Source organism: Lates calcarifer, linkage group LG10 (assembly GCF_001640805.2).
Source record: "Lates calcarifer isolate ASB-BC8 linkage group LG10, TLL_Latcal_v3, whole genome shotgun sequence".
In the NCBI taxonomy this organism is placed as follows: domain Eukaryota; kingdom Metazoa; phylum Chordata; class Actinopteri; family Centropomidae; genus Lates; species Lates calcarifer.
In genome coordinates, this window is record NC_066842.1 from 2,301,337 (window position 1) to 2,315,342 (window position 14,006).

The 14,006-nt window shown below is 43.1% G+C and overlaps 1 protein-coding gene and 1 long non-coding RNA gene across 2 annotated transcripts; both read left to right on the forward strand.

Moving 5' to 3' along the window:
- The first annotated feature begins 3,528 nt into the window (after positions 1–3,528).
- LOC108893586 (uncharacterized) lies at positions 3,529–11,257 on the forward strand. The gene is made up of 3 exons (XR_001962696.2): positions 3,529–3,748; positions 7,057–7,215; positions 11,098–11,257. It is a non-coding gene; the product is annotated as an uncharacterized LOC108893586 (long non-coding RNA).
- On the forward strand, positions 8,170–10,417 carry rxfp3.3b (relaxin family peptide receptor 3.3b). Its single transcript, XM_018691734.1, has one exon. It carries the CDS (start codon positions 8,185–8,187, stop codon positions 9,634–9,636), a length of 1,452 nt encoding a protein of 483 aa, XP_018547250.1. The 5' UTR covers positions 8,170–8,184; the 3' UTR covers positions 9,637–10,417.
- Positions 11,258–14,006: the final 2,749 nt, after the last annotated feature.

Below are 14,006 nucleotides of genomic sequence, written 5' to 3' on the forward strand. Positions count from 1 at the left end.
AATGAAACAAAAGACTGGATCCATGTTGACTGTTGACACTCTGTGACCCTTGATCCAATCTTTTTTTTATATTGGTCCAATCCTCTGACAGTGGATGCTGTTTTATTGTTTTATCGCTTTATTACTTTATTTCAGTCGTCTTACACAGACTCCTCTGCAAACCTGAGAGAGGTTTCCCCTGAGGGAACTCACAGATTGTGCAGCATCATGTTTGACCCAGAAAGAAGAGGACACACTCATTTAGTGAGTAAACACTGAGAGGGCTTCATTAAAGGGTCATTTAAAGGAATTAAAATCAGAGGCAGTGTTGAGGGTTTTGAAACAAGATGGATGGACTAAAGGTCTGTCTGTTGTTTACTTGTTATCTTAGCTCTGTCTTGTGCATTCCTGTAAAGAATGTTTATGGTGTATTATATTGTTTTTCATGGTCACAGGACAAAGGTGCAGCTCCTACATAAAATGGCATGAGGCCAGTCACAGCTTTAAAACATTATAACAACCAAAACCATCTTTTAATGTGTTGACACTTCACATCTCCTTAAGTGATTAATGTCGGAGCTGACCGAGGATAAAGTAAGGTATAGGACTTGTCTTTGTTGAGTTCAGGGTGGTGTTTCATATTTTACACATTTCCAGAGATTTATTTGAAGGTTTGATATCCATAAGAGGATATAGCTCTCTGTCTGTCCTCAGAGACTAATCAGTCACATGGGACACACCTGGGCCTGGTGTATATCAGCATGAGCAGCAGTTAACTCTGTTTTGTGGTCTTTGTTTCCTTTTCCACACAGTGCATTTTCACTCAGCCGCTCCCCACATTACTGACTTTACAGATTCCTCACACAGTAACAGACTATAGTCCACTGCATCTTGGTAAAACTCACTGGTAAATGCTGAGAAAAATGTTACGGAGTCAGCAGAGTGAAGCAGCTGAAATGAGCTGAACAGTCAGTCAAATTTATACTAAAGTGCTCTGGTATTTCAGGAAAATGAACTTTAGCTGCTGGACTCTAATTTAACTGTCCTTGGAAAGGCTGTGCAATGATATATTGACTTCCTGACATTCTCAGTCTGCACAAAATGCTGTCCTCAACATGACATGTTTGAAAGGGTTATGGAGCTGTGTTCCTTCAGGTTAGAGGTCTGTCTTCTCGTGTACAGGTGCAGAGACACAAGAAGCAATCGTTGTGTTGTTAATTGCTGTTGTCACTATTATTGTTACTTCAAATATAAAGTTCTAAAAACTAAAAGTGTCTCTGGAAGTTTTGTCTGATCACGTCAGACATAAATGGTTCCAGATAGGATTTGTCACATACTCATAATTCCACCATTTAAAGCTCCCCGGAGGAAGAAGAGGGTGCAAGACCTGTGGGGGATGGTTCACCAGGGGGCATAAACCTGCCACACATGCCATCTGTGCTGCCTCTTTGGCTAAATCTCTATCATTTGGGGCATTCATCTGGGCCCAAATTCCAGACAGAGACAACATGACAGGACAGAGGAAAAAGTTTATTCATCTGGAGAATTCACCTCTGAACCGCAAACAGAAAGAGCTGGACGACAAACCCCGCTGAGAAGTCATTTCTGTCAACAAAAATGCAGTTCACTGCTCCAAACACTTGTAGTGACACATCTATACAGAGAGGAGAAAACAAAACCTGTCTCAGACAAACTCTTTGGCCATCCATTATGTCAAAACACATCAGTGGAAAGAAAATAAACTGCTGTCAGATGGAACGATGCAGACAGGCCACCACTGTTCAGAACACCTGCAAGTAAAAAGTTTCGAGTGTCACTTTAAAAAGTCTAATCCTTTGTTCTTTTAAATAATGGAACCACGGTGACAGGCCTATCAGCAGTCCACTGGAGCGAAACACATCTTCAAAGAGACGAGCAGTGAGAAATTTTAAAGTGTCAAGTTCAAGTTCAATGAAAATGTTAAGAATATAAGACATGCCAGTAAAGTTCTTTAAAAACCTGGTTCCTTTTCTAAACCTCTAATCATCAAAACAGCTTTTGTTTATTGTAAGAGCTGTAAACACAGGGTTTGACCTGATGTAGCTTTCAGTTTTGTCGCCTCACAGCAGCATTAATTCTTTTGGCCACTAGGGGGCAGCAGAAGGAGCTGAAAACAAAACAAAACGTGGTTATGTTGAATTTATTAAACTAATATTTACTTACTTCCACATCCAGCAGATACACATCAACATGAATTTATCTGGAGTGGTGTTTGTGTCCAGCTGATTGAATCCAACGTTAAGATTTCCTCTCTTTTGGCTCTGTTTTGGTCTCCATCACCTCCTGAGGGAAATATCTGGCTCTTTAGCTGATAAATGCTCCACTATGTTGGTCTCTAACTGTGTCTGTCTGCTGTTTGCTTCTGAGCACGTACTGAACAGTGGGATTATCAGTAAACAGATGCTGGGAAATAACACTGATTAGAGCTGTATCAGTTAATGTAGTGTTGGTATATTTGAGCTTTATATGAATTGAGACTACATACTCCATCTAGGATGCATTCCAAAGTCTAACATAATAAAACCTCTCTCTCAATTACTGATTGAAGAGAAGAAGATAGTGTAGGAGGAAGGTTTTTCCAGGTCAAAAGAAACGAGATGCTGCTCGATTTAAACCCCAATGTGTGTTGTAGCTGCATTGCATCATGGTCTATTTTCTGCTCTTGTGGATGTGATATTTGGAGTCTGTGTTTCTGCTGTGATGGATTTCTCCCTCTATGGCTGTTGAACATTTCTACAATTCTAGAAAGAAGCTCTTTGATTCTGAGCGACTAACGCCAAAACATGCTGCTGATGATTTAGATCAGTGAAGTAAAATACTAAAAGAAGACTTTTTGCTTTTGTGCTTTTGCCTCTAAAGTCAAACTGAAATTTGATTTATTCACTCTTTTTGTGTAAACTAAAGTAAAACTGAACTTAAAACTCAACAAACAGGGTCTAAACTTCAGGTCTTGAGGCAAAAGTGGGTGCTTGTAGTCTAATGAGACAGATTCTGTCCAGTCATATTTTCTTGTGCTACACCAGTCTTCCTGGCTCTATAATGAAAATTCAATATGTTCCAAGTCCAACATCCACTTCACTTTTACTTTAATGACCTAGTTTCCATAATGTTTCACTATCTTATCTCACATCAGAGGCTGTTTAGTGTTTAAATGTGCAGCACTTCAGTCTTATTGGTCATACGCAGGTTAACACAGGTTCAACAGTTCAATGAAATGTTTTGGATGAGAAAACGGGAGTAAGGAATCAGCAATAAGAGCTCTACTTGTATAAAATGTAAGATAATAAATGAAAAGACTAGAAGAAAGACTATATGAATAAAATCTATGTTTTATACATTGGGTATGTAGCGTCTTGATTCAAAAGCAGCAATCATGGTTGATCATGTATTTTAACGTAAGCAGAGCGGTAAACAGTGGATCGTCTGTGACCGTGGTCCTTGATGATGTGGATCCTGTATGGCTGGGAGTCTGCTCCTTTAAGGACGCTCCGCCCCCTGCGTCACACGGGAACACACCTGGACCGAAGAAATGGCGCGTTTTACACTTTTAAAAATGGCGCGCTCACCACCGACACCGTATGAAGACTAGTAGCCCTAGGCAGTGTGTTAGTCTGCTGTTCTTGCTTCCTGGATACCTCCCGTTGGATAACCCTCCAACCTGCAACACTATCCCGGCCGTCGTTCCCTGGAGCCGGCTGCTCACCTTACTGCACCGGCCTGCGGCCGAGAGGTAAGAGTAGTGGACAAAAGATGTTTTGTTGGCCAGGAGGTCTCACTTTGACCGCTTTCCAGAGATTCTGTGAGAGCAGAAAACTTTATATCAACTGAGAAGGAGACTATGGGAGTTGTGGGTCCGTGTAGATAACGGCCAATTGATTTATGTTATGGAGTAGGAAATCTGAAAACAAAAGAGTGCCTTTTCCCGTTTTTCGTTTCAGAATAAGAAACCGGAAACGAAAAACAAACCGTTTTCTGGTTTTTATTTTGGAACCAATGAAATCAGAAAACAAAGCACAACCAGTATTTTTTCATGTTTGTTTTATATTAACACAGAGGAGATCAGTCACAGGCTTAAAAACCACCTGTTTTGTCGTTGTGTGTTAAATTATTTTTATTTTTCACTGGAAGTCACATAATGAACGATAGCACAGGATCCCTGTAAGCTAGCACAGTCCTTTTCTGTGCTGCCTAGCTAAGGTGAAGAAAGCCAGCCTTAGCTAAGCTAAGGGGAAAATAAATGGACGAAACACCTTGCTTTGAGCCCACATCTACGTGTTGCATTTGTCAATCCTTTTCTGTGCTGCCCCAAAATAACAAAAATAGCTGGTTATGGTTATCTACTTTGCTATCGTTCATCAGGTGACTTCTGGGGCAAAATAAAAATAATTTAATGCACAATGAAACAGACTGCTTTAAGCCCGTAACTGATTTCTCATTTTCTCTGCGCTAATATAAAACAAAAAAAAATAAAATTACTAGTCGTTATTTGTTTTACAATTTTATTATTCCAAAACAAAAATCAGAAAACGGCTCATTTTTTTGTTTTCTGCGGTTGTTATATGGATGATTGGGTTGTTTGTGCACTGGCATTTTTCTATAATACACAGGAGAATCATTGAAATCTGAGTGCTGTGCTTAAGGTTTGCTCGTGTGTGCTGAATGATTGACAAGCCTTTGCAGGGCTCCCTGGTGTACTTGAATTCTACATTTCCTTCCTATCCTTTTTTTGTTGGCACCCTAACTGGCACCTTGGCATTGCCTGCGACAGCTACACACTGTCTGTGCCACCTCCACCGCTCTCTGCAGCGATTTGAAGCTGTGGGCAGAGCAGTTCCTGTAGAAAGTAGGAACAGGAATGATGGTGGATGCCTTGAAGGATGTGGGGACCATGGACTGACTCAGGGAGAGATCGAGGACGCTGTTGAAGGGTTGTCTCTCGTTCGTCTTTTCTTGGGTCAACAAGAAAAGCTGCTGAGGTCATGCAGATGCAGTATAATCCACTCCACACTGGTCTCCGATTAGAGCTGTAGAAGTTGGACTCAACTTTGTGTCCTCCTCACATTCCTGATGGGTTTTCAGAGGTCGTATCTGGCTGCTTTGCAGGCGTCAGGGTATCCTGAGTCGAAGGCAGTGGTCCGTGCTTTGAGATGAGACGTATTGTACTTACCTGTGGCTGTCTCTCATTTTAAACACCCTGCACCGTTCACAGCCCCTCCTCATCCTCTCTTAAAGAGTCGGTTTTATATTTTCAGACCGTTCCAGCTTCGCTCCACCTCCTGTAAGAAGGCGACAGATTAAAGATGAGGAGGAAGATTCCCATGTATGCCCCGAGGCTTCCTTAACGAGGATGTTTTTTTTAATGCTTTCTTAGAATCAAATAAACTCACAGATGTCTTTTATGTTTCTCTGTGCAGTTTGTGGGTTTGCTCAGTGATGATATAAGACTTGAATTTCTGTGGGTTCAAATAAGAATCTGTCTGATGTTACATGTAGAAATTTATGTCCCTCTGCAGGCATGTTTCAAGACATATAAAAAATGACTTCTGTCTGATGGTTGTTGCACATGAAACATTGAACAGTGCTGAAACAAAGTGGCCCATGGTTCAACCTTTTCACTGTCCTTCCCCCCATGCCCTAAAGACGTACTCCCTCACTGGCTTCCCACTTGCAAATATGGCCAGTTGCGTTTGTTGGAATGTGTGACCATGGTGCTACGTCTTTGCTGCCCCTCAGTCATTAAGGTTTTGTCAGAGCCTCACCAGCAGTGGGGCCAGAAGTGTAGAGAAAAGAACCTATGAGATTACTGCCTCCATGGTAATTTCATGGTAATCTGACCATCTGAGTTATTAGATGTCTTGTTTTCAGAGATGTATTTGGCCTGAGGTTGACGGTAGAGGTGGGTTGTCTGAATTGGAGAGTAACCACCTCTGGGAGCTGTTAGCATACTCTGCTAACTTCAAAGCAGCCTGACCAGTAGTTTTTGAGATATCTTGCTGGAGAAACAGACCGATCGTCAATTAAGCCTGGCTGCGAGCCAGAATATAAATCAGGAAACCATGAGTTTGTCATGGACGTGGAATACTAAACTGTAACCACCGGTGAGGAATCTCTGCAGACAGCTTGTATCCACTCTGGATGGCTGGCTTTATATTGGCTTTAATGTGTTAAACCATGAAACGAGAAGGAACTCAGTGTATAATGACACATCATTAAAACACAGACTTACTCAGTGCTGATTTAATGAGAGCTCTGCAGGCAGACAGCAGAGGCTCATCAGGCAAAGGACTCAACAATCTGGACCAAAAAAAAAAAAATGCACAGGCTCAAATTGATTTATGGGTAAAGTTTTCACAGGAAGAGGGTATGAATTTCCACTTCAGTTGTCTTTTTTCCACCACGAGAGCCACAGGCTGCACAAATCTTCCTCTCTTCTTAGACAGCTGTCTGTGTCTGAGGACAGTTTTGTCCTTGAACTCAAGCTGCTCTGAAAGGCTGAGGAGGTTTAATGAGCTGCAACTGTGGTGGTCACTAGTGGTGCGGAGAAAAACTTAAAATTTAAAAGTTACTAATCAATATTTTTATATAAACAGTGGATTAAAGGTGTTACTCAGCCTCACAGAGCGTTTCAGCTCATTGGCTTTGGCTTTACAGCCACAAAGTTCACTCTAATCCACCATGTTTCCAGCAGCAGGCGTCTGTTTTCATCAAACAGGCTCTGATAAACCCACTGCCCAGAACCAAACAGTCAGAGACCAGCTGGAGAAGAAAGCTAAAGAGTTAGATATTTTTCTCAGGAGTTGGTGGAGATCAGTGCTGGGAAGTTAAAGTGTTATGGTGCTGAAGTATCCTCAGGTCAGGACCTCTGAATACATCAAACTTGCATGTTGTTTGCGGGGGTTAAGACCACAGAAAACATCTTTCTCTCTACAATAAAATCTAAAATAAACTCATTAAAACTACATGAAAAAGTAGAGTTTCTCTCCTGTTGTGTGCTGTGCTGTTAAATGCCGACATGTTCCTGCACTCTGAAACCCACAGGTCTCTGTTCCCTGCAGAGGTGAAATTGGAGGAGATCAGTGAAGCCTGTTGGCACCAATCAGCTGGATCAGAGAGGAGGAGGATGGGGGAAAAAATGTTGCTGTGGGCCATCTGGCTGCTGTACCATCGTCTCTGTGTAACTCACTGAACCTGCGTCAGGTAAGTAATCCACTTATTCACTTCCTGGGTTAATGCTGTTAATGTATGAGACGGCTGAACGCTCCATTTATACCGACCGCTCAAACTCGGAGACAGAGCCTGATGAAGCTCGTGTTCATTCTGAAGTGATGATTCAGCTTCACTGTTTGTCCTCCAACTGACTCCCTCCCCTCCGCTGCTGATAAATTCATTTTAATTATTATCTGCTTCATGGACCCTCGGCTTATCTTAATGTGATTAAACTGTTCACTTTACTTTCAATGTTACAATATTTGCTTCTTTAAATTGCGCTCATGAGAAATCTAACTGATATAATTGTCCTTCATGTGGAAATATCTTCATGTGTTTTTTGCAAAGTGACAAATTAATGGTGTGAATCGCTGGAAAACGTCCAACTTTTCTCCATATTTGTGATTAAACGCTGAAGGCTGGCACGGTCACATCACAGTACGGCAGATAGACAGATTAAGTCTGTATCTAAGGAAGGAACTGACGTCTACACAGCAACTCATTTCTTAATTCAAAGATAAGAAGTTTTAGATTTAAAATGCCATTTAAAGGACTGTTAAAGTCACAATTTATGAAAATAAGAACAAACTGTCACCACAGGAAACTATTTTAAAAACGAGGCAGTAAACTCCACCGTCGACTTTACTGTTTATTCAGAGACACTGAACTCAGTGCAGATTTTTAAAGACGCTGTAGTTTCAGGCTGCAAGAACCAGAAGAAGAATTTGAAACCAAACACCTGACACAGTTAACCTCAGTGTTCAGATCCTTCACATAAGTAAAACACAAACAAACTCCAGCAGCTCTCCTGCTCTGTAAAATTACTCTTTTTGTCACTGGAGTCTGGTGGGGGTGGCAGGGGGCCACATGGAATCCTCTTGGGGCCTTTAAATCCCTGTTGCCGGCCCTGTGCTCTGTCAGAGGGTCGGTTCCTCTCCTCTGCTGTAGTTTCGTCTTAAAATGACACGCCAGTCCCCTGTCGGGCGCGCGCCTCCTCGGGCACCAGCAGAACATAAAGTGAGCCGCGCGCGCACGGGGCTCAGCAGTGAACCGGTAAGCAGCGGCTGTGAGAGCAGCTCCGGTTCGTTCAGGACGCCCGGTGAGGGCAGAAGAGAAAACGCGCGGCGGGGTGAACATGAGCTGCGGGGACTGTGCGCACCTGGCCCCGCTGGAAGCCTCTTTTCTCCGGGAGCGCAGGAGGTGATGCGCCCTGTGGGACTCGGGTCGGGTCTGTTACCGGAGAGGATGGCGGAGCAGTGGAACCACAACACCACCACGTCCTCCTGGAATCGGTCCGCAGCGGGACAGAACCGGTTCAGCAGCCTGGATGACATCGACGTGTCGGCGGACGGCTCCCCGACCCTGCGCATCCTCATCTCCATCGTGTACTCGGTGGTGTGCGCCGCCGGGCTGGTCGGGAACCTGCTGGTGTTCTTCCTGATGAAAGTGCGCCGGGGCAGGAAGAAACGCTCCAGCATCAACCTGTTCATCCTCAACCTGGCCGTGACGGACTTCCAGTTCGTGCTGACCCTGCCGTTCTGGGCTGTGGACACGGCCCTGGACTTCAGCTGGCCGTTTGGAAACGAAATGTGCAAGATCATCCTCTCGGTGACGGTGATGAACATGTACGCCAGCGTGTTCTTCCTCACCGCCATGAGCGTCACCCGGTACTGGTCGGTGGCCTCTGCGCTGAAGGACCGGACCCGGCGGCGGGTGTGCCCAGTGCGCTGGGTGATCGCCGGGCTCTGGGTCTCAGCCACGGTGGCCTCTCTGCCCACTGCGATCTTCTCCACAGTGAAGAATGTGGCCGGGGAGAGGCTGTGCCTGCTGGGCTTCCCGGACGGACAGTCGTGGCTGGCGCTGTACCACCTCCAGAAGATCCTGGTGGCCTTCGTGTTCCCCATGCTGATCGTCACCGTGTGCTACCTGCTGCTGCTGCGCTTCGTCCGCCTGCGCAGCATGAACAACAACCAGGTGAAGCGCAGGTCCCGGGTGACCCGCTCGGTCACCATCGTTGTCCTCTCCTTCTTCATCTGCTGGATGCCCAATCACGCCATCACCTTCTGGGGCGTCCTGGTCAAATTCAACGTGGTCAACTGGGATAAAACCTACTACATGGTGCACACGTACGTCCACCCGGTGACCGTGTGCCTGGCGCACACCAACAGCTGCCTGAACCCGGTGCTGTACTGCCTGATGCGCCGGGAGTTCAGGAAGAAGATGAAGGATCTGTTCTGGAGGATCTCCTCGCCCACCGGGACGAACACCTGCCACCTGCGGCCGTTCTCCGGGACGGTGAGAGCGGAGCCGGACGACACGCAGATCGTCATCCCGCTCAACAACGTGGAGACGGAGAACTGCAGACTCTCTGTTTTGACAGATCAGTGCGACACGGACGCGCTGCAGCGATGAACTGAAAACCAGACTGAAGACTGGTCCACATGTAACTTATTACAGACTAACCTCTCAGAGGAACAGTGACTGAAAACTCCTTGTGAATGTCGGTGATTTGTCGGGACTTTCTCACTGTTGCGTTGTTCTTTTTACTGCAGGTGTTGCTGGAGTTCTTAGTGCTTATTGTTTCGGAGAGCTCTGCGCCAAATCCACCGCTGCTCGTGTAAAAACAGCAAAGCTCCGGACAGATCATCACAGCTATACGTGGCGTGTTAGATGTTTTCTGACTTCATCAAAGGGATTTTCTACATTTTTATCACAATTTAAAGGTGTGAAACTTAAGAAGAAGAGAAGTGACAAGTGTGCGTAAAATGCGCACCGAGGCGCCGCGCGTAAAACCATCCAGCTGCGTTTCTGCTTCACCCGAGTCCGACTGGGATCTCACAAGACTACGATGCTGATGCTGTTACTTGGCTTTGTGAAGCCTGATGCTTGGTGTTTTTTTCTTAGTAAATCGGAGTGCAGGCTCAGTGTCTCATCCAATGCTGCTTCTAAAGTGCTCTGTGTGCAGACTTTATGTTCCGAGCAGAGGAATCCCAGCCCGGTCATGGTCCTGCAGGGAGGATCCAGCCTGCTGCTGCTGCTGGTTCAAACATCATTCTGTGGAGTATTATTGATGTTTGTTGTGGCTGGTGTGTAAAATATACAAGCTTGAGTACGTGAATGTAAAAAAAATCTGCCAATGCAACCTTAAAACCAATGTTTGGAGAATAAAATATTTCACTTGTGTTGATGTTAATTCAAGTGTCTGTGCTGTTTGAGGTTTGTGTTTAGATGTGACTGTGCTGCTCTCAGTCTGTCAGATTTACTGTCAGAAATGTAAGAAGTGAAGTGCAGTGTTTACATGCCGGCGGCCTCAGGGCTGCAGGACCGAGGCCACAGGGAGTTTTATTTGAAAAGATGAAGGGAAATGTTTGTTTAAAAGCTGAAGGCACATTCTTCTGTTGGCAGCAGAGCACTTACAGAGGCCTGTCTGTGGGAATGTAAATGTCTTCTGTCTTTAAAGATCAAAGATGTTTAATGTAGACAGGTAAAAGGTTTGATTTAGTTTGAGAGATTTAGTTTAAAATGACTGTATTTTCCAAAACCTCTTCTTTTTACATGCACACAGTTTAAACTCCACCCTCTCTGGACGCCGTCCAAACCCCCTCAGTCAGCAGAAATCATCCAGTCAGCTTTTAGAGTTAGAGGCTACTGTCAGCCAATCAGAGTACAGCACTATAAATATCCATATTCATGCTAACAGTACTTTTAACCAAGATCAAGAACATTGTTCATATCATGAGACTTAATGAGGAAAAACTGACAAATGAGAAGTTACATGTTCCATCAGAAATGTGTAGTTTTCTCAAAGGGCTCTGACGACACATTCTGTCTTTTCATGTTCTCAGTGTGAAAATGCTGCTTCATTCTTTTCAGGTTCGTGCAGTAAGAGGCTGCAGGAAGTCATTTTTTGTGTGACTTATTATTTAACTCTGGAAATAGAGGAGCTGCTGCTGTCGGCCTAATCAGGATTCAGAATGAAGAGAAATGGGTTTGCTTTTCAAAACAAGGAATTAAAACTGTACTTGTATGATAATGAGCCTCTTTTTATTTTTTTAGTCATCACCAGCATTTTCATCCAATTAGTGCAAAACTACAGCAGCTTTCTTCAGCTTTGTTTCACTTTGGGGGTTTAACATTTATGTTCACTGAAAAAAGTACAATTTGTACAAATAAGCACATTTTTTTTTCTAATGAGATCGAACTTAATGTTGGAAATATAAACTGCAAAAGTCTGTCATTATCTCCACATCCGTCCTCTGAGACGATATCAGTTTGTTTTCTTAACTAAAAACAATTTGTACAAATTTCCCATGAGTTCAGGCTGAATTGTAGAAATGTGAGTAGTAACAATCATTTTCTGTAGATCTGTTGATGGAAATGAAGATAAAATAACTCCACTGACTGTTTGACTCAAGGTCAAGACTTGTGCGTGGATTTTCAATTTCCTTTAAACTGGTATAATCCAACCATCTGGATGATTCCTGAACATGCATAATGTTTATTCATAAAGCACACATCAAATGCAATGTTGCAAAAGGCTTCACACAAACAAGACATGGCAGAAATAGACGGATAAAAGCAGGAGAGGACAGAGAGCAGCTCGTACTGCACGTTATGTAAAAACAGTCCGGCCTATAAACACGGAGGTGGACTTTGGTCCTCCTCATACGAGCCTGGAGACGCGGCTCCATGAATCTTTCATCACATAAAGCAGCAAACGGCCCAGGAACAAGGAGAATTAGTGGTCTGTGAAAATACAGCCGCCCATTAACACCGAGGTCTCTCTCACACACAGTGTAGTGTAGTGTTTAATGAGGTCAGTGGTGCTTCCCTGGCAGCCTGTGGTGTTTCAGTGTAAATGTATTCAGATTTAACAGTCAGAACGTGCCAGGTCCAGTTATAGTTTATATTTACGACCACTGCTCACTTCAGTCTGAGACGGGTGGATACAGTTTTAAATCCTCACACACAAAACTGAGATACACAGACATTCTAACATAAGTGAAAGTCTAACAGCTCCACCAGTGACCCCTGAGGGCTTAAACATTCACTACACCTTGACAGGAAGTGCGGCTAAAATGTCAAGTTTGCCCCGGGGTGGAGGGGGGTGAAGAATAAAGGTCATGGATGGTCCAAAATGGAAATGAGTTTTGCTCCTGAGGTTAAACCAGAATGGAAATTTTCTCTTTAACAACCAACTCTGATTCATACCTGCATTACAACTACGCTGCAAATTTCAAGTTATTCAGTGATTTATTTCTGTCCTGACTCAGTTCAACAAGTCCTCCAACCTAAACAACCGTACAGTCCCTACTCTCTACAACAACCCATAGGAGTGTTTCCTGAATTGCACTATGATATGTGTGATATTCTGTTGGTAGGAAACACAGAGACAAACGGGGTCAAAGTTTTGTAGACCAATCTAACAGACTACGACCACATCGCTCTACTTCCTCCATTCGTCGTGTTTGTCTCTTAAACAAACATCAGTCTGAGACACTTCCAGAAAAACTGATGTCGTCATTTTATCCTCTCTGCCGGTGTGGCTCCATGGGTGTCGGTCTGTCCATTTTGGTTCAGCTTGAAACATCGTGCATTCGTGATCCTCTGAGGATGAATCCTACTGACTCTTCCTCTAGCGCCATCAAGTGGTTGACATGTGGTCTTCTCTTGAATAGAAACAGAAATCATTTGACAAGCTTTCATCTTGTCTTTCACACATCACTTCATCTCCTCAACAGGATGTTTTCCTGAACTGCCTGCAGGTTGAAATTTGATACTGAGCAGGATGAGTTGGAATTACCACTTTGATTATGAATCTGTGTCTCTCCTGTAATTTATCACTCACTGAGGAATTCTAGATAGTGTAATGAGTGGATTAACCCTGCGTTTGGATGAAGTGCCCTTGTGGACTGCGATCGATAATCAGATTTAATGAGAGCAGAACTCAACAGGAGGCCCTGAGGCGACCATTGGCATTGAAAGTTATTCACTCCCATCCTCCGAATATGAGCATGTGCCTCACTGTGAGTAATGAAAGCAGCAGAGTAAACATACGTGTCCAACAAAATCAGGTTCAGACTCTGAACTGTGCAGAACTCAAAAACAAATATATTAGTCAGACATCAAAGTATGGAAGTCAGGAGTTGTTGTGGTTAATAACAACAGACTTTAATAATGACTTCATTATCTCAGTAATTCAGGCTGATAAAATATGACTTTCTGTTCTTATAATCAGTTTTTTTCCTACAAAAAGAATTTAATTATCTTGAGATTCAGCACTTTTTCATCGTAATAATTTATTCATCATTTCTTTGAGATAATAAATTATAACCTTCTGTTACATTTTTGTGGGGTTTATAGTATAATTTTGAAACTGTTCAGCATTTAGATTTCTCCTGGGATACGTTCATCCAGACCTGATGTTATTCGATGTAACATCTCAAAGTAAATTTTTCATCACAACTACTTCAGTATTGAATTTAATTAAAATCTAAATCCTGATTCCAAACTTATTCATTTTTAACATTTGAGAGAAAAGTGTTTTCTGTTGTTTTTTTTTTTGTGGCATCAAGTCAGATCACTTCATTATCTTGAGATATATTAATCCCAACTTCATTATATAATAATAATAATAATCATAATCTCTCAATTACATTTTCTGTATTTAACATAACATTCTGTTTCTGTTGTAATTACATTATTTAACATTTTAATTAATATCTTCTTGAAATATTAATCTCAACTTTAATTTTGTAAAACCTTTATGGTCCATTTTGGTT

Coding starts and splice junctions, on each gene's coding strand:
- rxfp3.3b (XM_018691734.1), top strand. CDS start 8,185: ATGACACGCCAGTCCCCTGTCGGGCGCGCGCCTCCTCGGGCACCAGCA.